Raw genomic sequence first — 23,889 nt, 5'->3', positions numbered from 1 at the left:
AAATCAGGACTATTATACACATGGGAAAGTTTTAAAATAGCTTGGTAAATATTGGAAAAATAAAATAAATGCTCATAATGGTATTATTACTAAAAAGTAAAGGATGAAAATGAATACATGATAAGATGTTAAAAAATCTATTTTTAAAATTGTTGTAAAAGTTAAAAAAGCACTCATCAGGGACAACATGGTGATGTCTATTAGATTTGGAAAAGGATGAATCCCCAGAAAATCTTAGGATCTGATGTAAACCAATTTACAATGAAAATAAAATAATTTTTATAAAATATTTTGTATTCTGCATAAAACTTTTTGCAAATTACATGTTATAAATGTAAGTATCAGAGTATAATTTGAGGACTTACAAATATATAACTTCTTTGATTTTATCATCAGTTTTTTGTAAATGATTTTTGAGTACATAAATACAACACTAGTTTGGTATGTTGCCTTGACTTACTTGATCAGCTACACTCACAAGGAAAATGTCACTATGTGCGTGTCATGTAATACTTAGCACTAACATTTATTTGATAATTAAACACAAGTTATTTACCTTCATCTTTACACCTTCACTCTGCTCATAAAATAGTTTGTGTTTTACTTTCTTACAAAAAAATAGATTTATTGACCATAGAGATGTATCCTCTTTGGTAGATAAATAACATATGCAAAATTTATTACATTGCACTGTTACAAAAAATATTTTGAAATGCCACAACTGTCATACGAAAACTAAAGATGAAAGAAATTCTGATTGTATTATTGAAATTCAGTATAAAAATTTACAAATGACAAAAAGTTGTGTTTATCAGTTTAGTGATTTAAACATCAAAATATATTTCAAACAATAAAATTTGATAATTATCTATAAAAATGAAATTAAAAGTAGATAATTATAGGAATAATCTTAACAGCTTAAATACAAAATCATAATTTTATAAAATTTATACAATTAAAAATTGATTGGTTTCTAAATTATCTTTTATATCAAAACTGAAAATTTCCATTATTTAAATTTTTTCCTCCTGCTTGTGACTGTAGTTAGATTTTCACAGATTAGATTTTACAGTTAGATTTATCTTTTCGTAATTTTTGAAGTTTTACTATCAAACACGTTTCTCATATTCAAAGCTATTGAGCATATATTAGAGGAACAGAGAGACCTTTTACAGTGGATAAAATTTTTCTTAAAAAATGTCTCTATTCTTCAAATCAGTTTTTAATTCTTAACTTCATGTTTCTTTGCTGTCTGTTCTATGAATTCCAATACCTTTTCTTATTCCAGTCTAAGGAAATTTCTGTTGTTCTAACTAATGAGTGGAATATTTCCACTTTTTATGTTTGAAAAAACCTTGAAAACAAAAAAAATTGTGATATTGCATTTATATTGATTTGAGGAAAAGTGTATAATGTTTCTTTTGAACTTTACTTGTACATAACTGTAATTGGGCTGCAATTTGAAAAAACTGAAGACCTATAAATTCCCACTGTTGTCTGTTGTCTATCCTTCCTTAATCTTGATAATGGAGTTATATAGATGAAAGTCGAGACCAGATATGGAAAGCTTAGGGTAGGAGGCCCCGATTAACTATATACGAACTTCCAATTTGGACCAGATATCGTGTTATTTCAATTAAAAAATTTTTTCCTGAAAGGAGTTAGATAGACGACTAGCACAACTCTATTGCTAGCAGGAAAGTATGATGTACAGAGGCAAGACACTACTAATTTGAGGTGGAGAGCATATTTAAATTAAATAAATTAAAAATATGATTAAAAATTGTAGCCTGGCATTGTGATGATGTCACAATAAATAATTTCTTGTTAAATATTGCAAATACTTATATTTAACTAAAGTTAGGGAAATTTAAAAACTCACGCCAAATGTTGTATAATCTCTCGATAACCAACACTGAGTTCAGCGTTAATAGAATGTATTAATGCTGAACTCAGTGCTCGTCATCAAGAGTGAAAAAGTGTGATTAGTTTGATGAAAGTATTTATAATTTTTAATTAAAGTACAGTACAGTTGTTTTAATGTTGTTTGATGCAAATTTTTGTTGAACTATTCCACAACAATTAATTTCATTTTGATATTTTAAAATGAGTAGAATTAAGGATTAATTTAGAGTATATTAGTTTGTATTAGAATAATATTTATTTCTGTTAAAAACAAGATTTTTATTATTTGAAATATCATTTAATAAATTATTGATTAATTTAGTTACTACTACAAAATTTCAAACAAATATTTGAATAAAATCAGACATATAAAACTTTGATACAAAATTACAACTTAAAGAAAATTAAGTTTAGAAACAAAAATTTCTTTTTATTAAGAAATATTTTCAGCCTTAGGTGATCAAAGATTTAGTTAATAAAGACTAAATTTTGATTTCCTGAACTTAGCAATTCATCTTTTAAGTTTCAAAATATAAATATAAATTTTTAAAATTTTATTCTTAATACTTATGTAAAATATATATATTCTTAATTATTTCTTAGTGTTATGAAAATATTTCCTCATATAAAGAATAAATTTTTTCAAGGACAAACTAACTGTAACTTGTGTCAACTGCTTATCTATAAGCACAAGGCCATAAACTCCTTAGTATGCACAGCATATTTTTAACTTCTACATCACATCTAATACAAAAAGAGTTAAACATCATCCGATTAACAGTGATAGCATCAGAGTATTGGGTCTAAATTTAAGTACGGGCGGCCCTTGATTTTCGCACATTCTACTTTTGCACAATTCGCTATTTTGCACATTTTTTAAAAGTTCAACTTTTTAAATATTTTTGTTGATAATGAAAAAATTTGCTTCCGTGCAGAACACTCATACACTACAAAGTGCGGTAGCTTGCTCTACATTTTCGGACACATTACTTTTTACAATAGTGGAATCACTGCTGTGTTGTTCCGAGCAAGAGGTCAAAACAGTTTTAGTCCTTGCATTAGGGCGTGCGTCAACATTTTGTGTGTTTTGCCAATTTATTTGTTTATGTTTAAATATGTCATCCTTATAAATTGATAAGCATGAGTGAGAAATGGAGAAACTGCAGTGTTGTTACAAACAAAAAAGAAATTAAGGACTCATAAACTTCATACGATCGAGACAAAGATAGATATAATTAAACATTCTGAAAACGATGAATCTTTTGCTTCAATTGGACGTTTGTATGATGTAAACAGATCTACGATATGGTCAATTTTGAAAAATAAGAGTAAAATTAAGGAATACGTTCAAAATTGTGGAAACATCTTCAAAGATTGTTTTCAAAAGACAGCATGTTATAGAAATCTATCAAGAAAGAAAAGAAAGAGTGGTATTCAACTAACTCTCAACAAGTTTATAAAGAAAACACTCAAAAGCACTTAAACACGCCTTGTTAACTTCATTATATATACATATTGATAAATAAATACTTTAAAACACAGTTTTTGGTGCGTATTTTTTTTAGATCCCTCTACTTTCGAACATTCAACATTCACACACACTTTCAGGAACCAATTATGTGCGAAAGTCGAGGGCCGCCTGTACATACATAGTAAGGTCTACAGATCCTTGTTTCCTTCTACTACTAGATATGAGAGACCATCCTATAGTTTTTGTCCTTTCTCCATCTCATATTGTGAGTTACTTTAAAAATCATTGCACTCTTTATGAAGCATGGATACTTTAAGATTAGTAGTTGCAAATAGTACACCCCATGAACTTTTAGAACATTTAAAATTTATGGTATTCCAATTTCCTATCCTATCTGAAGTTCTATTTGTCATTGGGGCAACTTTAAGACAAATAAAAAAGCAGTTATGTGAACACCAAGAGTCCATCAACGAAGGCCACATCAGCACTAAACTTTTCAAATATGTCAAACACATTCAAATCTTATTTATTAAAGTGGATGATTTTAATACTAAATATTGAGATTAACTTATGTTTATAATTCTAAATTTGTGTGTATATAAATATATATAATAAAACTTATTAATCAATTATATTATAAAATAAATTTACAAATAAATGTTCATTTATTTTATTTTTCAGATTGTACTTCTCTCACTTGAAAAAAATAAAATGGATTTTCTGAAGACATAAGAAAAAAGAAGTTATTTGATACATCTATAATAAAAAAGAAGAAACAGATAGGCAGCTTTCTTGTATAAAAATGGAACATTTAAATGAGAAAAAGTTCTCAAAGTAATGAAGGGTTTTAAATTAGGAACTAAGTTGATGTGCTAACGTAAATAATGGCATACTATATTCAATCATCAGATCATCCTGTTCATCTTTCAGGAATATCTGAGAATGTTAAATCACAAAATATACTGCCTTCATTTACTACATATTCTTATTCTCCCATTCAATCAACACTGCCACAGTATGGATATAAACATCCATCAACAAGCACAATTGATTCACTGCCACATAGGGAGATTACAGATCCTAATTTATCATTTTCATCAGGTTGTAGAAACAAACAGTCTGTTTTGAGAAATAATTTCTATGCAAATTCAGATTTTGTATTTTCCGTCCCTCAATCTATAAACTATAATTCAGAGAGTAACAACATTCAAACATTTCAGAATTCATCGTTGACACCATTAGCATTACATCAGGGGCAGTCTCAGCATAATGAAAATTTCCATATAAAAAATCCTTCATATCTTGATCATAACTATTGGAAAATACCGTCTAAACAAAATTATGATATGGGTCAATTAGAGCAGATTGAATATAATAAAAATAAAAGAAATTTTATTCAAGAAGAAAGTATTAATCCTACATTACATACAGTTAATACCAGTACTAATTTTATGCATCCAAATAATATGTCTTATAACAGCATTTCTCCTTATTCTACAGAAAAATGGCAAGACCATTCAAAACTAATGTATGATTATTATTCTTTTCCACATAGTTATTATGATCCTTTTAAACCAGAACAAAAAGTATCTGAATCATCTCATTTAAGTAATCAAAATTTAACTTCATTTTCTCCTCAACATTTATTGTATTCAGAATCACATAAAATGAAATTACAGCAAAGAATTCCTTTGTCCACTTCATCTGATTTTTCTTCTTCCAAGAATTTATTCCAATCTACTCAAAGTTTATTGGATCATTCAAAAAATACAGTGAAATGTATTTCTACAAATTCAAATCAAACAACTAATTCAAATTCATTATTTATGTCAAAATCAAATCAAATTCCAAATTATTCTGTTCAGTTCTCAGATACATTTAAAAAATTTTCAAATTCAGAACCAATGTGTCTAGTTTCATCATCATTAAAAAATTCAGAAACTAATACAGTTTCAGATCATTACACAAAATCTGTTACAGATGTTAAAAATGAATCGCATCTCAATCAAGATATAAAAGACAAATGTTCATCAAATGAAAATATAAATCTTCTTAAAGATACTGTGCTGAAAACTCCTCTTGAAAGTTCCTTTGAGCCCTTATCAGATTCCAAAAATGAAGCTGCAGAAAACAATACAATTGTTTCTAATTCTGGTAATTCTTTTACACCGATTGAACAAAGTTTGACATGTGAAAACGAGTCAGAACGACAAGAACGTCTAAAAAATAATATTAAGGTTGAGGTGCCTCAGTGTGGTTGTTTTGGAAATGAAGAAAGTAAGTAATTATGCAAAGAATTGATCTGTAGTAGTTTTAATTTAAATATTAAATTTTCTGTAATTATAATAATTTACATTAATATAAATATCTAAACTAATGATTATAATTTATAGGTAAAACATTTTTTGATCTACAAGTATCAAATAGCTGTAAACATTTTCATATTGTATCCAATCTATTCTATTTTATTAAAGAAATTTTAAATAAATAATAGAATTCCAAAATGTTTGAATGTAAAATGATATAGAGAAATGATTAATAAAAATTAACTTTTTATTAATCATAAATTTAAAAAGTATTGTGTGCTAATTATTACTGAAAATGTTTTCAATCAAGCATTACCTCATTATTATTCTACTTTGATCTAATCTTGGATATATTAATAATTGGAATACTGAAGATTGTCAGAATCCAGTAAAAATTACTAGTATTTTTGATTAGAATTTTTGACTAATATAAGATGGTCCAAAACCTATTTATCAAATTAATGCTTTATTACAGCTGAACAGTAAAGTATAAAAATCTACTGAAATAGCATTGAAATCAGCATTTCAAGCAATTTATATTATACATTGGTTTTATATTATTTCGTTATTAACATAAATAAAAACAGTTATTTTAACAAACACAGTAATATAATTATACAATAATGGTGAAGTTATATAATGTTGATATATTTTGACATACTGGCATAGATTTACAACATTTTTGTAATCTTAATGAAATAATTATACAGAGAATAGAGATCATTTTTATTTAGGTTATTGAGAGAATTTCTATAATCTTGGGATGAATCACTTTGGAGTATTCGAGGAATGTTGAAAGAATCACGTACATTAGAGAGATTTTGACATTTCTGAAGTAAGTGTTCAATTGAGAAGTTATCGAATTTGCACCATGGGCAATGATTGTTTGACAGGTCAATATAGAAATTATTGATATAAAGGGAATATTTATTTAGACGTAATTGTGAAATTAGCCTTTTCACGTTGAAGTTAATTGATTTTATCATATAAGGTTGTACAGAAGGTATTTGTAAAATTTTTAAGTACCAGGGATGATAGGTATTGTGATTTAGGCTATTTTGATCCATATTTATAGATTGAGCGATAGCTGATTCCATTAACATAGTATATCCAAATTTCCAGTCCTGAATATTATCTTTGAATAGAAGATCTGATACTCCAAAAGAATTTAGTATTTTATTTAGTTTAGTTTGCCAGAGTTGTATTGTAGTTGATTTTTTACTGCCTTTGATTATTTCGTGGTGCAGAAAGGTAATATTACTGTCAGATTTGAATTTTAAACGATAGTAGAATTTAATGATACGTTTTAAGAACAATGGATAAGAGCAGATACGGTTAGTTTCGTGGCGAATTGCGTAGCCTGGGACAGTTCTTTCTAAGTGAAAAAGTTTGCGGAGAAAGTAGATGTGAAATTTTTCTAATTTATATATATAATCGAGACCCCATATTGGGGATGCGTAATATATGATTGGGTTAATGATTGCGTTATACAGTTTCATATGAATAGATAAATCGGAGGTTTTTAAGTTAGAATATAAGTTTAGCAGATTATCTATAGCAAGTTTTACTTTATTGTTCAAATACGAAATATGTGCTTTGAAAGTATGATTCCAATCGAATATAACACCTAGGAAATTGACTTCATTTACCATTTGCAGAGGTTGCTTGTCTAGATATATCGTTGTTTCTTTTTTGGAGATTTTACTATTCTTACGGAATATAACGACTTTCGTTTTGGTAGGATTGATTGTTAGTTGGATTGAGTTGAGGTAAGAATTTAGTTGATTAATTTTTCTTTGTAGTGATATTTTTGTCGGAGCGAAGATTGCAAGGTCATCAGCAAATAACACATAATGAAAGGTCCTGTCACCAAGTTCTATTCCATCTGAGCAATTCTGAAATATGTGATCAATTTCGAGTAGATAAAAATTGAATAGGTATGGCGAAAGAGGGTCACCTTGGAGTATTCCACGTGTTAATGTTAGCGATGGTGAGACGGCTTTGCCCTGTTTAATTTTTGCGTTATAGGTTGAGAATAGCTTAGATATTGTGTTTGCAAATTGATTACCTGCTCCGTTAATTTTTAATTTATATACCAGTAGCGGAACAAAAACAGAGTCGAATGCTTTTTGGATATCAATGAATGCAACATATATTTTTCTTTGCTTTTTTCTCAGATGAAGTTGTATTATGGATGATAGTAGGAAAATAGCAGATTCTGTTCCTTTATTTTTGAAGAAGGCGTATTGAAATTTTGCTTCGAGGTCAGTTATTTTAGTCCAGTATTGGAATTTTGTAGCTAATAAAGATGTAAAACATTTTCTTAATGTTGACAGTAATGCTATTGGTCTATAATTAGTTGGAGAAATTTTATCACCTTTTTTATGTATCATTGATAAAATTACTGAATTCCAGGAGTCCGGGTAATTAGTTGTTTTGTACATAGAATTGAAGAGTTGTAGCAGTTTCATTCTTGCTTGATTTGACAATGTTTTTAGGAACTTAGTTGGAATGTGATCATTTCCTGGTGATGTATTAATGCGAGTTTTATTTATGGTATCATCGAGTTCCTTGATTGTAAATTTAGAATTAAGACATTCGTTGTTGGAGTTGTAGTTAGACATTAAATTAGGTATAGTTTGGGTAACAGGAAAGCGTTGATAAAATTTTTTCCAGGCTTCAAAACTTATCATTGAGTTATTGTCACATAAGTCAAATTTAAATCGAAATTTTTGTATTAGAGTCCAGAAAGTTTTGCTATCATTGCTGTTTTTTAGTAGTGTTGTTTCAAGTTTAGAAAAATAATTTTTCTTTTTTGCTTTAATTAGATTATTGTAAGTTTGCTTGAGCTTTCTGTAGTTATTGAAATTTAAATTATTTGAGTTTTCACGGAATGTTTTTAAACTTGTTTGCTTCATCTTTTTCATCTTGTAGCAATCTTTGTCAAACCATGGTTTTTTAAATTTGTTTTGAATGGTTCTTTTATCGTTTTTAATTTGGATATAATCGTTCATTATCTGAATTATTTGGTTATATATTATATCAGAATTCAAATTGGTTATTTCTGGAATATTGTTGAATCTATTTTCTATTTCATTGGAATATTTCGACATTTTATAGTAGATTCTCGTTTGTTTATTGCACTCCTTAGTTGATGAATTTTCTGAGGACAATAGGAATTTTGATATGGTTGGAAAGTGGTCCGATGTGTCTTGCGTAGTTATGGCGAAATCTAGACAACAATCTAACATGTATTCAGAACATATTGTTAAGTCTATGGTGGATTTGCCATTATGTTCAATACAAGTAAATTCGGCTGGATAATCAGGTTTGAGACGTCCGTTTAAAATGTACAGTTTATGGTCTTTTATTATTTTTATTAAGTTTATTCCTAGTTTATTAGTAGTATTATCTTTGGATCGTCTGATATTTTGTATTTGGTAATTAGGACCATTATAATATGAATCTGTCATTTCAGCGATTCTTGCATTAAAATCTCCCAGTAAAAGGATATATGGAGTTAAATGTTGCCACTGTTCGATTATTTTAAATATTTCATTGAGTTTTGTCAGACAGTTGGGTGGAATATAGGTGATCATTACTATTATTTGTCGATAATCTTTGTTGCCTAATATTGGTTTATTCATTGAAAGTAGGAGTAATATATAGTTGTCAGATTTTTTGGTTTGTTGTATTTTACAGCAATGTTTTTTTAATAAGATACACAATCCACCACTTGGGCGACCAGGTCCAGAAGGTTTATATGCTGGGACTGTAATTGTTGTATAGTTATTGAAGAAAGTAGAATTATAAAACAGATCCAGTGTAATCCATGTTTCAGTTATTCCAATTATATCAGGGTCATATTTTAATTGGAGAAGATTTAGTGATGTTATTTTATTCTTTAAGCCTTGACTATTCCAATTGATGACAGTAGTTGGGTGTATATTTTTGTTAACTTTTTCCTGATGAGATTTATTTTGTAATGTATATCAACTTGCTGATTCTGGTAAGGTAGAAAAAGGTAGAAAAGTATCCACATAAACCAGTTTTCCCGTATCGATATTAAAAGTTATTCTATCTCGGTCTATTTGTAGAATATCGTTACGTAGTTTGACTGAATGATTTTGTTTTCTTAATTCGAAATAAATCGGTAATAAGTTTTTTCTTCTTTTACGTGAGTCCTTAGTAAGGTCTGGTGCGATTTGGATGTTTCCCCAGTTTTCCAATAATTTTTGTTGTTTCTTTGATATGAAGGAATTAAAAATCTGATCACGGGTCTGTTTATTACTGAGTGATAATCTGATAACAGGATTCGTTGATTTGGTTAATTGAGTTATATCAAGAATATCTTCCTGGAGTACTTTGTGCAGGTTTAATGAAGAGTTAATAAATTTAAGAATTTCTGATTTGGAGATACTATTTGACGTGGGATAATTATATATTATTATATTATTATAGTGATGGTCGTTGATCAGGGTGTCCATTTTATACTGTATCAGTTCCTTTCCTGATTTTAAATTGTCGATTTGTAGTTTTAGATTTTCAATTTGACTGTCCATTCTTTGAAATTGTATTTTATTCTCACGTATAGTTTCATGGATTAAATTCAAATCTTCTTTTATAGATTCCATTTGGGTAGATAGTTTATTATTAGAAGTATTAATAAGTTCCGAAATTTTGTACCATAGATCTGTTGTTAGAGTGTCATTCGAATTTGTCGAAGATGATGGATGGATTATATTGGACTCACCTGGTGAATTCTGTAGTCTTTGTGGAGTTGTATCCATATGCTGGTTGTTGATTTCTAAGGCTGGTTCTTGTGATTCTTTGTCCATTAATAGATTAAAATCCATTATAAGTTTGGAGTTGGATGCACCTGGTTGAGACTTTTTACTTTCCGGTTTGGTTCTGTTAAGCGGAGGTCTACCTCGTTTAACTGGTGAACGCTGCATATTTATTAATTGTTAATATTTCTTCGAGAACGATGATTTCTATACAGTTTTAGTAATTTTGGGTTAATAAGATTAGAGAAATACAGTAGTTTCTTAACACTTGTTGAACCACAACGCAAAAGTCACCAACACCTCCCACTGTCGAGCCATGCCCCCTTTCGCAATTTATATTATTGTATGTTCAATACATTTACTCTCAGTTCAATGATTTTTGCATCATCATAAAGTACTATTGGAAAGGAATTGATTGGACTGAATATTCTTTAGATCTATATTTTTAATATTCTTTTCATAGAGATATCTCAAGGATAGAATGTACCAAATAGGACTTTCCTGTTTTTTAAAATTTTTTATTTCTGGAAAATCAGAATTCAAATTGATTCCTGCAGTGATGCACTCAGGATTTAGGGTCAATTTACACACAACAGTGACATGCCGGCACAGTGCAGTAAGCATCAATAAATATCACACATAACCAATCAGAGTTTCATGTACGACACTTGTATGATTGACAGAATACAGATCATGTGTCGTAGATGAAACTCTGATTGGCTATGTGTGATATTTATGGATGTTTATGCACCAAACGGTCACTGTGCTGGCACATCACTGTTGTGTGTAAATCGACCCTTACTCTTCGGGGGCCAAGTTGAATGAATAAGAGTTTTTAATGCATTCAATAAAATTCCCACCTTATATGATCGCTAATTCATAAGTAGTATAGAAACAGAAGACACCACAGAACATAAATAAAAAAATGAATTTTAATTAGGAAAAGATTTTTGGAAAATTTTCTACTGTTTGTTTCCCCTTTTTCTTTGAAGGGGTCAGAGGCCCTTGGCCATCCCTGGATTTGCCGCTGGGTTTCTGAGAAATTCCTGGAAACAAAGGTAAATAAGGTGACCCTGCCACAGTCTTTGTTACAAGAAGGAATTTTTAAGTTTTATCTTGAGCACAGAATGTATAGAAGTCTTGCTGTATTACATTTTGCAAGTTGTACAAATATATTATTTTCAGATTGGAAATTTAAAGTGCTGTTATTTATTAATTGTTTTTATTAAAAATTACAAAAGCTATGTAGAAAATGAATTATGCAGAATGTTAGTGTCATATGTAAATTTCAAAGTTAGTACTTTTCTCTTTGATGATCCTAGTACTATTTATTGATGTGAAAAATATAATCCTAGAGTTCTGTGTTACCTGTATACGGACACTTAACCTATACAAATACAGTAGAGCATCGATTATCCGATCCCTGATTAACCGACCGCGTTCTAGTTGGCAAATTCAAATGTCCGTTAGTGATGTGGCGCTACAATATTTGGTTATGTCTTAGCTACTTTAATATTATTTTTGTTAAATTTTTGCATGTTTTAGCTGGCAGCAGTGGCTCGACCATGAAAAGGAAGCTAGTATTTAAACCAGGCCTAATACACTATACTAATAATGTATTTTTTCATACTTTTCGGTTATCCGACTTTTCAGTTATCCGACCAACCCCAGTCCCCAATTAAGTCGGATAATCGATACTCTACTGTATTCCAAAAACTTGTTTGCATGGAGCCATGAGGAAGAAAAGAACAGAATTGTTCAAGAGCCAGTGATTTTTGCTCCAGGACAATGCCCAATTACATATTGCAACTGCACTGACTAAAATTCATGGGACTTCATTGGGACACTCTCTTTATAGCCTGGACTTAGTGCCATGTGATTTCTAATCATTCCTAATGCTGAAAAAACAACTGTGAGGAAAGTTCTTCTCAGATGATGAAGGTAAAAATATTCACGGCTGCAATGTTAAAAGATGATAATACATTCTGTTACATGTCTGAATTGTTTTTGAAATTTTGTAAAAAAAAATGTATTGAATATGAAGGATGCTATTTTGAAAAATAAAAATGTTTAGAGCCTGTGGAGTCATCCAGTTCTGAATAAAAAAGTCAGTCTCGTTATTTTTTAATCAACCCTTGTATAATACTGTCTTTAATGAAAATGTTCCAAATGAACTCAAATGTAAAAGTCCCATTGTAGAGCATTCTATACACTTAAGATTAGCATAGCTTGGTTTGCATTTTACTGTCTCATTTCCTACTAAAATTTCAATGTTTTTCTACACAATAGATTCATTAAGTCTTTTAGTTCTTGACATTGTAAAAAAGAATTAAAATTATAAAAGAATTTAATTTAGTATTGTGACCAAAGGGTCGGTACCATGTTGGAAATGCCTACGTCAGGACTGACACCACTGTGTCTTTTGGGAAGACACAGAAACCCCTACAATCCCATTACATTGTTTCTTCACGTGAGCAGTTGAGTACATAGGTGGTTGGGTTCGGGGTGAAGAGGTCTAGAGATGTGATGGAAAGAAGTTGCTCTACTATAGGTCAAATAAAACTAATACTCATTTATTTACACAAAAGATTATACATTTCTGACAAGAGTCGCGAGAAAATTTAGGACTTTAGGATGATAATAGCGAGTCATTAAGCATGACAGTTTAGAATTGATTGTGAGTTGCTAAATATCTAGGGTGGATGGTGCTCAAAAGTGGTCTGTTGTTTGTTGACTGGAGGAGGTTGACTCATTCAGGATCTTGTAGGAAAATTTCTTAATCACAGGAGGTAGTTCGAAATGCATAATGGTAGGTGAGGATGTACTCATTAGGTGAAGTATCCATTGGAGCTGGATAAAGCACATTATTAAATGGTTGGAGAAATGGGCAGTGACTGCTGGAATCTGCCATTCCTTGGTATATTAAAACAGCAAAATAAATTAGACTTACTTCTATCCCGAACCGAACAGTGCTAATATTTCTTCTCTATCTTTCTTTCCTCACTAACGTTTTCAAACCTCTGGTCTATGATACGGGATAACGTAAAGCTATACTTCCATCAACTGTACATGCGCAGAATGACGAATATGGCGCGTGTTTACGTAGAACTTTCGGAATTCGTTTTTTGAAAAATTCTTGCCATCGAATAACTTGTCTGTTCACCTGAAGAAGAACCAGAGGTTCGAAAACATTAGTGAGGAAAGAAAGATAGAGAAGAAATATTAGCACAGCAAAATACCTCAGATATGTTAAAAAGTTACAGAAAGGTGTCACTACCGACACTGAGAAAGTGTAAGTTGAAATTCTCTCAGGTCAGAAAGTCAACATACACTAGCTACTGATGAAGTCCTCCTGGAGTTGATTCCCTTTTTTATTTGGAGGTCCTCCTCCTTTATTCATATTTCCATTTTTGGTCAGTGAGTGTTGGAAAAAATATAATTGCAACATCCATGTGTGAATTTCAGAAGTTATTCTTTTATAACTTTCTTTTTGAACAAACTTTCTAAACTGACAAAATTCACACCTAAATGCTAATTCCAGCAGTAAATGAACAAGTAACTTTAATGCTCGAACTCCACCCAGTTCAGGTTCTCACAGTATAATTGCACACAAAAAGAATCCAAACCTGCTTTAATGGTTCACTGACTTACAAGTTATAACTTGTAAAGTGAACTTGGCAATTATAACTTTTCATGATGCAACTGTATTTAGAATTGATGATATAGGCATATAATGTGATTCAGTTAAACAGTAGGTGTTTAAAGCTTTATGTGTGAACTATCAAATGAAACTCAATCAAATTTGGAATACATATCTTCCTAAATATGCATTTTTGATTTTTGAAATAAAAAATTGTGGTTCAAAATGCTGTTGCCAGCAGTGTGAATTTTCTTTTTAAATTGGCATCACTGTCTCTTTAATTAGCATATGACATGTTTTCCAACAAAAGTTGGATTTATAAAGGAGTTGAGACATGTTTCTCATCAGTTTTGTAAAGCTTAAGAGTTATGATACTTTATCTGATTGCTCATTATTCATTAAACTCTATTATCAATGAAGCAGAAATGCCAATGTTGCACTTAAAGAATTTTAGCAGTTTCAAAGTTTGTAAAGAGTTCTTTTAATTATTACTAATCTTGGGAAAATGATTTTACATTTTGAGGAAACTAGAACTTTTACCATGAAAGCAGGATGGGTTGCAAATCAATTGAACATATGAAAATGAAGAAAAATGTTACTTCTATTGTGAAGCAGAATATGGAAAATTCTTAAGACAGCAATAGCACACATGCAAGATCATAGCTTTTGTTTGGCACTACACAACAATAGAGAAAGATTTGTGAAAAGGGTTGCAGTTTTTCCTAATAAGATGAACCACACATAAGAATTGGTTTCTGGTAATAATGATAAGCAGGAAACATTTGCTATGACACTCATAGCTCTGATGATAGTTGATAATGCATGGCCCTGGCAAATTCTATGCAGTGATGAAGCTCATTTTTGTAAGGTCTTGATTGAAGGCTAAAACCTCAACCCAAAAATTGTTTTAAATGGAAAAATCATCTTATATATAAAATTCTCGTGTCACAATTTTTGTTACCGTACTCCTCCGAAACGGCTTTACCGATTTTTACCAAATTTTATATGCATATTCAGTAGGTCTGAGAATCGGCTACTATCTATTTTTCATACCCCTACACCATTTCCCCCTTTCAAAAATATATTTATATATGGATTAAGGCTTTTATGTCCAACAGATGGCGCTAACTTCCGACGACCTAAGTTTGCTTTTCTGTGAGGCATTCTGCTTTTCTGTGAGAATGGACTGAAGCAGATCATTTTCTATCTATCTATATAAATAAAATATAGCATTCGTTTGTTCCTACCGATTCCTTTGAAATTTTGACACAACGTTGCATTCGAATACGCACGTGTTTTTATATAATATACATGTCGAAATTCCTCCCAGTGGGGGGAGATGGACGGGATTAAGGCTTACCATGAATAACTCGGCTTCTATTATACTATTTTACATGCGGTTTTTTGCGTTTTTAATTGCGTCAACAGAATATACACTAAAAAGGGATTTTTCGATATTCCCCAGCAGGGAAAAGTGACGGGATTAAGGCTTACTGTGAAGAACTCGGCTTTTATTATACTATTTTAGATGCGTTTTTGATTGCGTTTTAATAGGGTACGTCAAGAGAATGTACACTAAGAAGGGATTTTTTGAAATTCCTCCCACGGGGGAAGTGTTATACATTTATAATAGATACATTTTGAGCCACAACAACGTGTGGCCGGGTCAGCTAGTTTTATATAAAAGTGTCCTTAGTCAAAAAACATCATAAGAAAGGTCATTTTGTGTGAGAGAATCAAACAGGAATTTGACCTTTTCTCCTACAATTACGAAAACAGAGAAACAAAATGTTTAACACTTACCGCACTAGAAACGTAATATTACATTTAACGCATTCCTTCGCAAAATGCAAAAAGCGTAATATTACATTTGTCGATATATCCTGTAGTTTCTAGCTTCAAAATGTAGCAATACGTTTTCAGCAATGAAAATAAGATTTCTTTGTATATTTTAGTGTGTCTGTTAATAAATAGTGGGCAATAATTCAGAAATTTGAAATATCAGCGATTTTATCCAATTTCAATTATCGTCTGATTCAGAGTTTGGTGCCATATTTTGCAAGTAAATATCAAGTCGTTTTATTTTTTATATATAAGTTAAGTTTAGATATGGTGCATTAACATACTAACTAATAATTGTTTGAATTCATTAATAAAAAATCAACAAATATACTAAAGACTAGTATGTTGCTCACGCCAAGTTTACTATACATACGAAATATAACTCACTGTGTACGGCGTTATCAAATATTTTTCTTTTGTTTCGAGCGCTTTCGATGAATGTATTTCCATCGTCCTCAAGCAAATTAACAATTTTTTTATAGATATAGAATATGAACGTTCGAAACAATGGAGAACACATACAAAAATTTAAATTTAACGTTTTTTGGCGACATTCAATACAAATCTACGAATTTTGAAAAGGTACGATGATGCGAACGTGCTGTAATACGGCGCATTCATGGTGCTGTTTCTCATTAATAGTGCAAGATGTGACGTAACTCGCCGTTTAATCGCTTGTATAGGGCGATCCATACGTTGGGCAGTTCCAGCATAGGTGCATTGCACGTTTCCAATGTTGTTATGTATATTTTATTTTATTTTTTACAGCGATTAGGAGGCTGTCCATTAATGAAGTGGACTTAGCCTCATAGAAGGAAGTAGTGAAGTAAGGGATTAGTTAAGTTGTTAAGATGAAAATGCTGAGAGAAAAATAGAAAAGAGTAGTTAAAAGAGGAGGAATAAAAGAGTTAGATGAGTTGGAAAAGAAGGTGGGTGGGCCTTAGAGCGACCACATCACAATTATCAGCAAAATTCGAATTAAATTACAATCAGAACAACACAGTGTTGGAAACAGTAAAATCCCGACAATTTGTTTAATGAGGAATGAGGCCGCAAAAGACCGCTATATACAGAAATAAAGAAAAGCTTTATAAGCTTGGTAACAACATGAGTTAGCGGTGACAACGATATGGCGGACTTAAAAAGTGAATATAGGCCGACTATAACCTAGTCCGGTGCAGAATAGGGAAGAAAGTGGATACACGTGAACATAAACAAATGCCAGTCCGCGGTACAAAACTGGACAGAAATTTTAAAACCGAAATAAAGCATCGCGTGTAGAAACTGAACTGGTGCAATATTAATTAAAATGATCGCGGTAACAAAATGCAATAAGCAATGAGAGGGATCCAGGGAACAGAAGCCTGGGGAGGAACCGTACATAGAGTCGCATGTTGCAATAAAATCGGAACCGTAACCAAAAAAAAAAAAAAACTGTACATGATAGGAATTACGGATAGTAACTAGTCGTAAGTCCCTTGCAAAGGGAAAACCACAGTTGTCAATAGGAAACCAAGAGTGACAGCAAGGGGGGGATGATGTCCAGTCGCAAAGTAGTCTAATCACTTGCTGAGGTGTTCTTCTTCGGGTAGGCTGGTGTTTTGTTGTCGGTAGGAGATGAGGGCTCTGGTCCTGTTGAGGAACTTGATAAAATCCTTCCAGAGTTCTTTGTTTTGGAATAAGTTCGCTGGTCCGGGTGGCCAAGTTAGTCCTTTCTTTAGGCAGTTGGTAATTAGTCCTAGTTGTAGGTGGTCGAAGTTAGGGCAATGGAATGCTAGGTGTAACGCATCTCCGATAGATTGGGTTGAGCACGTACAGCTGCTGTTGTTAGATTTCCCGAACCGGTGAAGGTAGACGGGAAAGTTACCATGTCCTGTGAGGATTTGTGATGTGTCTGCATCTGGAGTGTAATGCTTGGCGATCTTTCTGGTGTGGATATTCGGGATGAACTTAAAACAGTTTCTTCCCGTGTTAGCAGAAGACCACTCCTGCTGCCAAAGGGCCTCGGCAAAGGCTCGAAGGCGATTCTTCAAAGTGGATTGAGGAATCTTGTTGAAAGAGTGGTGGCATGAAGATCTGCTGCCTATTTTCGCCAACTTGTCCGCTGTTTCGTTTCCCTTGATGCCACTGTGTGAAGGGATCCAACTAAATTGTAGAGTGCGAATTGTTCCAAGATCTTGTGCTGCTGACAACATTCTGGCAGCAAGCCTAGTAAGGCGGTTGTTCCTGTTGAGGGTATGAAGCACCATTCTGCTGTCCGTCAAAATAAGGATTTTCCCTTTGAATTGACGAATGTTATTGGTGATATGAGTGATGGCTTTCAGGATGGCCCACATCTCTGCTTGGGAGATGGAGCAGTGGGAGGCCAGCTTATGATAAGCCTGATAGCAAGTTCTCCCTTTAGAATTGATAATGACGAAGCCAGAACCATTGCCAGTGTCGTTGCTGGAACCATCGGTGTAGACGGTCCAATTTGCTTTAAGGTTTTGTACATTGTGGAAGTCCTAGTTGATGGTGTAGCCGAGGTCGTCAGCTGGATGGTGGCTGTGTTCGTCTCTCTTCAGAGTCCTGTCTACACCATATTTATGTATGCTGCGGACCAACGATGTATTGTCTTTAATGAGGTCAGCAAAGATGAAGTTATGGGTAGCAGTGTTATCTTGCCAGGGATAGGTACCGGGGCTAGTCAAGTGCCAGTACCAATTTAAAAGCTTTGCCTGGATGTGAATAGGGGGAAGATCTGCCATGACAAGGAGAGCATTGGAAGGAGCCGTTCTGTAGGCTTTACAGATCCTAATGGTGAATTTTCTCTGGGTGGAGGCAAGCTTGCGGTGAATATGTTGTTTGTTAAGTGCCTCTTGCCAAACCGGGACAGCGTAGAGAATGGCGGGCTCGATTGCAGTTTTGTAAATTAATCTACTATTTTTGTAGTTTAGGCCCCAACGTTTTGCCGACAGCCAGTTTAAAAGATTGGCCTTTTGTTCCGTATTCCGACAGATGTTATGGACATGGGAGTGCCAGTTGAGTTTTTCATCAAAGTAAATTCCGAGGTACTTGAGTTCTCGAGCAATCTTTATTTTTTTGCCGTTGATGTAAATCCCTGGTGGACGTTGTAACCTATTTCTCTTATTTCTTCTGGTACAAACCATAGCGATGCACTTGTCGTAGTTTAACGGTAGCTTGTTGTTATCACTCCAGTTGTAGATGTCTTTGAGGCAAGTGTTGGTAATATCGGCCAGGCGACCAGAGTTCTGGTGTGAAACCATAAGAAGGAGATCGTCAGCAAAAGCTTGGATTTTAATATCTTTGTTGGTATTGGTGGAGAACAAGAGATCGTCGAAAGTCATGTTCCAGAGTCCAGGTCCACTTCTGGATCCCTGGGGACATCCTTTGTTGATGTTTTTAGTAATAGAGAGGTTATTTCATTTAAATATAATTTTCCTGTTGCTTAGATAGTCTTTTGTCAGATGGCATATGTTTCTCGGGCAACCAGCCTCTTTGAGACGGTGTAAGATGCTCGGCCACCAAAGGTGATCGAAAGCCTTGTGGTAATCGATGCTGACGACGATGGTGTGTTTGTTCTTGGTCCAAGCCTTGTGGATCGTGTCCCTAACACAAAGTGCAGCATCAGTGGTGGATCTTCCAGGTCGGAATCCGAACTGGTATGGATGTAGTGTCCCTTTGCTGTATAAGTGCTATTGAATGCGATTTATCAGTAACCCATCAAGAAGCTTTCCCATCACAGGGAGGAGACTTATGGGTCTATAATGTTCTGGTCTGTCTGGGTTCGTCTTCTTCGGAATCAGCTTTATGTTCCCAATCTTCCAGTCATTCGGGAAGTAGCTGGAAGTGAGGCATCCATTGAAGATGTGAACAAACGCCAGGGGATTTCTTTGAAGCCCTCTTTAATCATTTCAGCAGTAATCCCATCAACTCCAGCCGATTTTTTATTTGCGAGAGACCTGATCGCTTTTCCCACCTTCCTAAAAGTGAATGGTTTGTCATTGTCTGTTTGGATATCAGAGTAGGTAGTCGAGCGGGTCTTATTGTGAGTTTCAGTGTCACCAACCTTGGTGTCTTGAGGGAAATGGTAATTTAGAATATTTTCGATATTAGTTTTTATGTCGAGTTCGGTAGTATCATTAGTGTTGTCATTCATTTTCATGAGATCAGGGAGTATTGTCCTTTTCCATTTGCTGAAAAGGAGGTGGTAAGGGAGGTCCCAAGGTCCGTTTTTGTTTGACTGTGTGCAAAAGTTTCTCCAAGAATTAGTGCGGGCCTTATTAATTTGTTTTTTGTAGATCTTCAGACAGTTCTTGTATTGGGATTTAAGGAGGACTCTCTCCTCTCCGATTATTGTTTTCATAAATTTTTTTCTAAGTCTGTTCACTTTCCTTTTACGCTTGGAAAGTTCCTCTGTCCACCAGTGGGTATTTCTCGTTTTTGTCTTCTTTATACGCAGGGCTTTCTCGCCTGCAGTCTTAAGGGCATAGGTTAGGAAATTAGCATAGTTATCCAGATCTTCGTGGGAGTTGATGGGGGGAAAGTTGTACATATGCCATATCTTACTGAATTCTTCCCTAAAGATGTCCCAGTTACGTTGTTATGTATAGCAATTCCCATATGAAGAGGAACTTCCGGTCATTGTAAGTCCTGAGTATAGCGGCTTGTGCCCATAAGGGGTTATAATTCATGTTGCGCACCCTTTTTGCGAGTTTGGTGTTGTATCTTCCTTTTGCCACATCATCCTGGTGTTCGGTCAAGCGGGTAGCCAGCATTCTTGCTGTGGCCGCGATATATCTTGTACTACTCCCCGTAACAGGATTTTCTGATGGAATCGCATAAACTCCTGACTTCTCAAAGATGGAGAACTTGTCTCGGTCATTGCAGAGGAGTCTGCGTAAGCTAGGTAACGGAGAAAGCGGCAGGAGCATACCATGCTGCCAAAACATGTGGCAGATGCGTAGCGAAAGTGGTAATGCTGGTTGTACAAATGTAACTTCCCTCCTGTTAGTTAACGCGGTGCATGGAAACAGCGCTTTCTTGACTCTGCAGAGTAGATGCATATAGTTAGCATGTGAAAAATTCGCTGCACGTATGGCTAAGTTAATGATGTTTAATTCACTGTTTATCAGCTCTTGGATTGATGGTAGCAAGAGTGCTCTTCTCAGTAGGGCGGCAATGGCAGCATCAATGTAATGTGCAGGCTGGAATGCATTTGCAGGGATGATGTACGGTAGCATGTTAAACTTGTGATGAACTGAGAAACGTTGTGCTTCCGAGGACCTTTGTATGCACAGATCTAAGAAAGTTATAGCCGCATTAGTTTCTTTTTCCCACGTAAACTTGATAGAGGGATATATATTAGATACTTGCTGCATGAAGGTACAAAAGGTTTCATCGGTGCCCTCCCAGGCTATGAGGATATCATCCACGTAACGTAAATAGAGTAGTGGGTACAGGATGGTGCTGGGGAAATCAAAAGTTCTATGTTCGATTTCTCTCATGACGAGCTCTGCTAGGATGGCAGAGAGGGGAGAGCCCATGGAAACTCCTTGTTTTTGTAAATAGATCTTTTGATTGAAACGAAAATAATTATGTTCAGTGATGAAAAGTAGCGCATCGCGTATATCCAAAATCTGCTGGGCACTAAAGCCCTTTCTAAGGAGTAGTGAGTTGACCAGCATTATAGCTTCAAACGTTGGCACCAAAGGATACTTGGCTATCACATCTAGTTTATAGAAGGTGTAGGTGCTTGTTTGCACCGTGCCAATGCTTGCTGTGATGGTAGATTTAGCAGCCAAGGATGAGGGGGTGACATACGTTGAGTCTGGAATCACCGCACGTAGAAACTTAGCGAGTGCTTTTTCTAAAAAGTACGTGGGGTGTGACTTCTTGTTGACTAGTGGACATAATGGCCAGTCTACCTTGTGTGTTTTTGGCTCAAAAGAACAAATTTCAAAAAACCGGTTATACATCTAACCGTTAGATGTATAACTGCGTTTTTGAAATTCGTTCTTTTTAAATTTGAATTTTTCGTTTGTTTCTTTGTAGAGAATAACTGAAAATCTTTTAAAGGGATCGAAAACATTTTTATAGAATTAAACGTTATGCTGGACCTGTGAAAGGTGTAGATTTATTTAAGTATATATTATACAGTTCCAGTAAGCATTTCTTTATGTATTATTTAATTCTACAGTACATAGCATTGATATCTTTAATAATGAGCTAATGACAAACATTTAAATAAAATGCATTAATATTACTTCTTTTATAGTTCAGTTTCTTAGGAACCTGTTTCAGTTAAATACAATTACTTATTCCTTAATTTGCAACTCTTCATCTAATGACCCTGAAATGGGAGAATGTAACCATGATGAAAATTGGGCTTAACTAGGTATATTTGATAAGTTTTCATATATTTTAACATAATAATTTTGGCTTAAAATAGCTGGAAGCATTAGAAATCTAAAACCTTGTGGAGGGCTAAATCTACAGAAATGTATTTTTCTTGAAATATCTTACCCTGTTTTATCTTTAATTTATGTTTTTTGGTATTTTTTATTTTGACTGTTATGTTTAAATTTTATAAATATATATTCTAATGGTTTTGAATTCTACTAATATTCTATGATTTGAAAATATTATTCCTTTTTAAATTCTGTTATGTATCATGTTTCCTCGAAAATAAGACCTAGTGCATCTTTGGGAGCAAAAATTAATATAAGACATTGTCTTATTTTCGGGGAAACAGGGTAGTTGCAGGGATGCAGAATAAATCTGATTGCATTAACAAAGTTTGGAGAAATTAAAACAATTCTGAGAAAATTTACAGTAGAAAACATAACATTACAGTAATAGCCTAAAAAATGAAGTAGTGTCTTGACTGACGTTAATTGGGGATATTTGCCAAAATGCAGTGATTTTGTGTTTTAAAAGTGAAAATGGAACATTTTTTGTTTTTACTTTGTTTCTTACCAGTTCAGTCACTTGCTACATCACTGCCTTCTTACATGGTTATCTGCTTGCAAGTAAGGATAAATCAGTCTCAGTTACAGAACAGCTTTTTGATTTTTACAAAAACTAAAAACCAAAAATTTTTATGAAAAACCTAAACGGTGTTTTAGAAATCTAAACAATGTTGTAAAAAGACACTTTATGCCAACAATCATAAAATAATTAACACAACTTAATTATGCTAATAAATTGTAATTGTAAGCCACTACACTGTTGTTAATTATTTTATTGAAAATCTGTTTTTATTTTAAATCTTTTTTCAGTATTTAATGGGTGAAATTTTGTGTTTGCTTGATTTAAGATAAAATATTCACAAGTTTCCAACACAAAAAATTTGCAAATTAATAAACTGTGTTTAAAAAGTTTTCTGAATTTTCTTGAGTAAATACCTAAATAGAAGTTTTATCATCATTTTATAAACATTGTTTTGCTTTATTTTTTATATATATTTTTTTTAGATTTGTTGTAAAATAAAAAAATATTAATGTTGAAATATATTTTAAAATATTATAAAAATATGGCTGTTTTCAAAAACATAATAATAATAATAATGAGTTGACAAAACTGTGTGAGTTGACAAAACTGCGTCAAACAGCTGGTTAGCTCAGGGATGCCTCTTTGGGGAGACGGAAGGATTCATGATTGCCATACAGAATCAGGTCATAAATACTAAAAACTACAGAAAACACATACTCAAAGATGCAACACTCACAAATGACACATGCAGAAAATGTCACATCATGCCAGAAACTATACAACACATCACCTCTGGTTGCAAGCTCTTGGCACAGACAGATTATTTACACAGACATAACCAAGTAGCAAATATAATACACCAAGAGCTTGCAAAGAAACACAAATTAGTAGACATCCACGAACCATACTACAAATACATTCCACAGACAGTATTGGAAAACAACA

The 23,889-nt window shown here is 33.0% G+C and overlaps 1 protein-coding gene across 1 annotated transcript in view; it reads left to right on the top strand.

Annotated features, from left to right (window-relative positions):
- Window positions 1-23,889, top strand: part of LOC136977190 (serine-rich adhesin for platelets-like) — a 97,845-nt gene that overhangs the window by 5,411 nt on the left and 68,545 nt on the right. The window contains exon 2 of the mRNA XM_067272644.1: window positions 4,058-5,653. Within this exon, the coding sequence (XP_067128745.1) occupies window positions 4,261-5,653 (1,393 nt within the window). The 5' untranslated portion in view covers window positions 4,058-4,260. The remainder of the gene's footprint in view (window positions 1-4,057; window positions 5,654-23,889) is intronic.

The sequence above is a fragment of the Centruroides vittatus genome, unplaced genomic scaffold, assembly GCF_030686945.1.
Source record: "Centruroides vittatus isolate TY-2023 unplaced genomic scaffold, ASM3068694v2 contig_452, whole genome shotgun sequence".
NCBI classification, from domain to species: domain Eukaryota; kingdom Metazoa; phylum Arthropoda; class Arachnida; order Scorpiones; family Buthidae; genus Centruroides; species Centruroides vittatus.
This window is presented reverse-complemented; position numbering and strand designations above follow the sequence as displayed.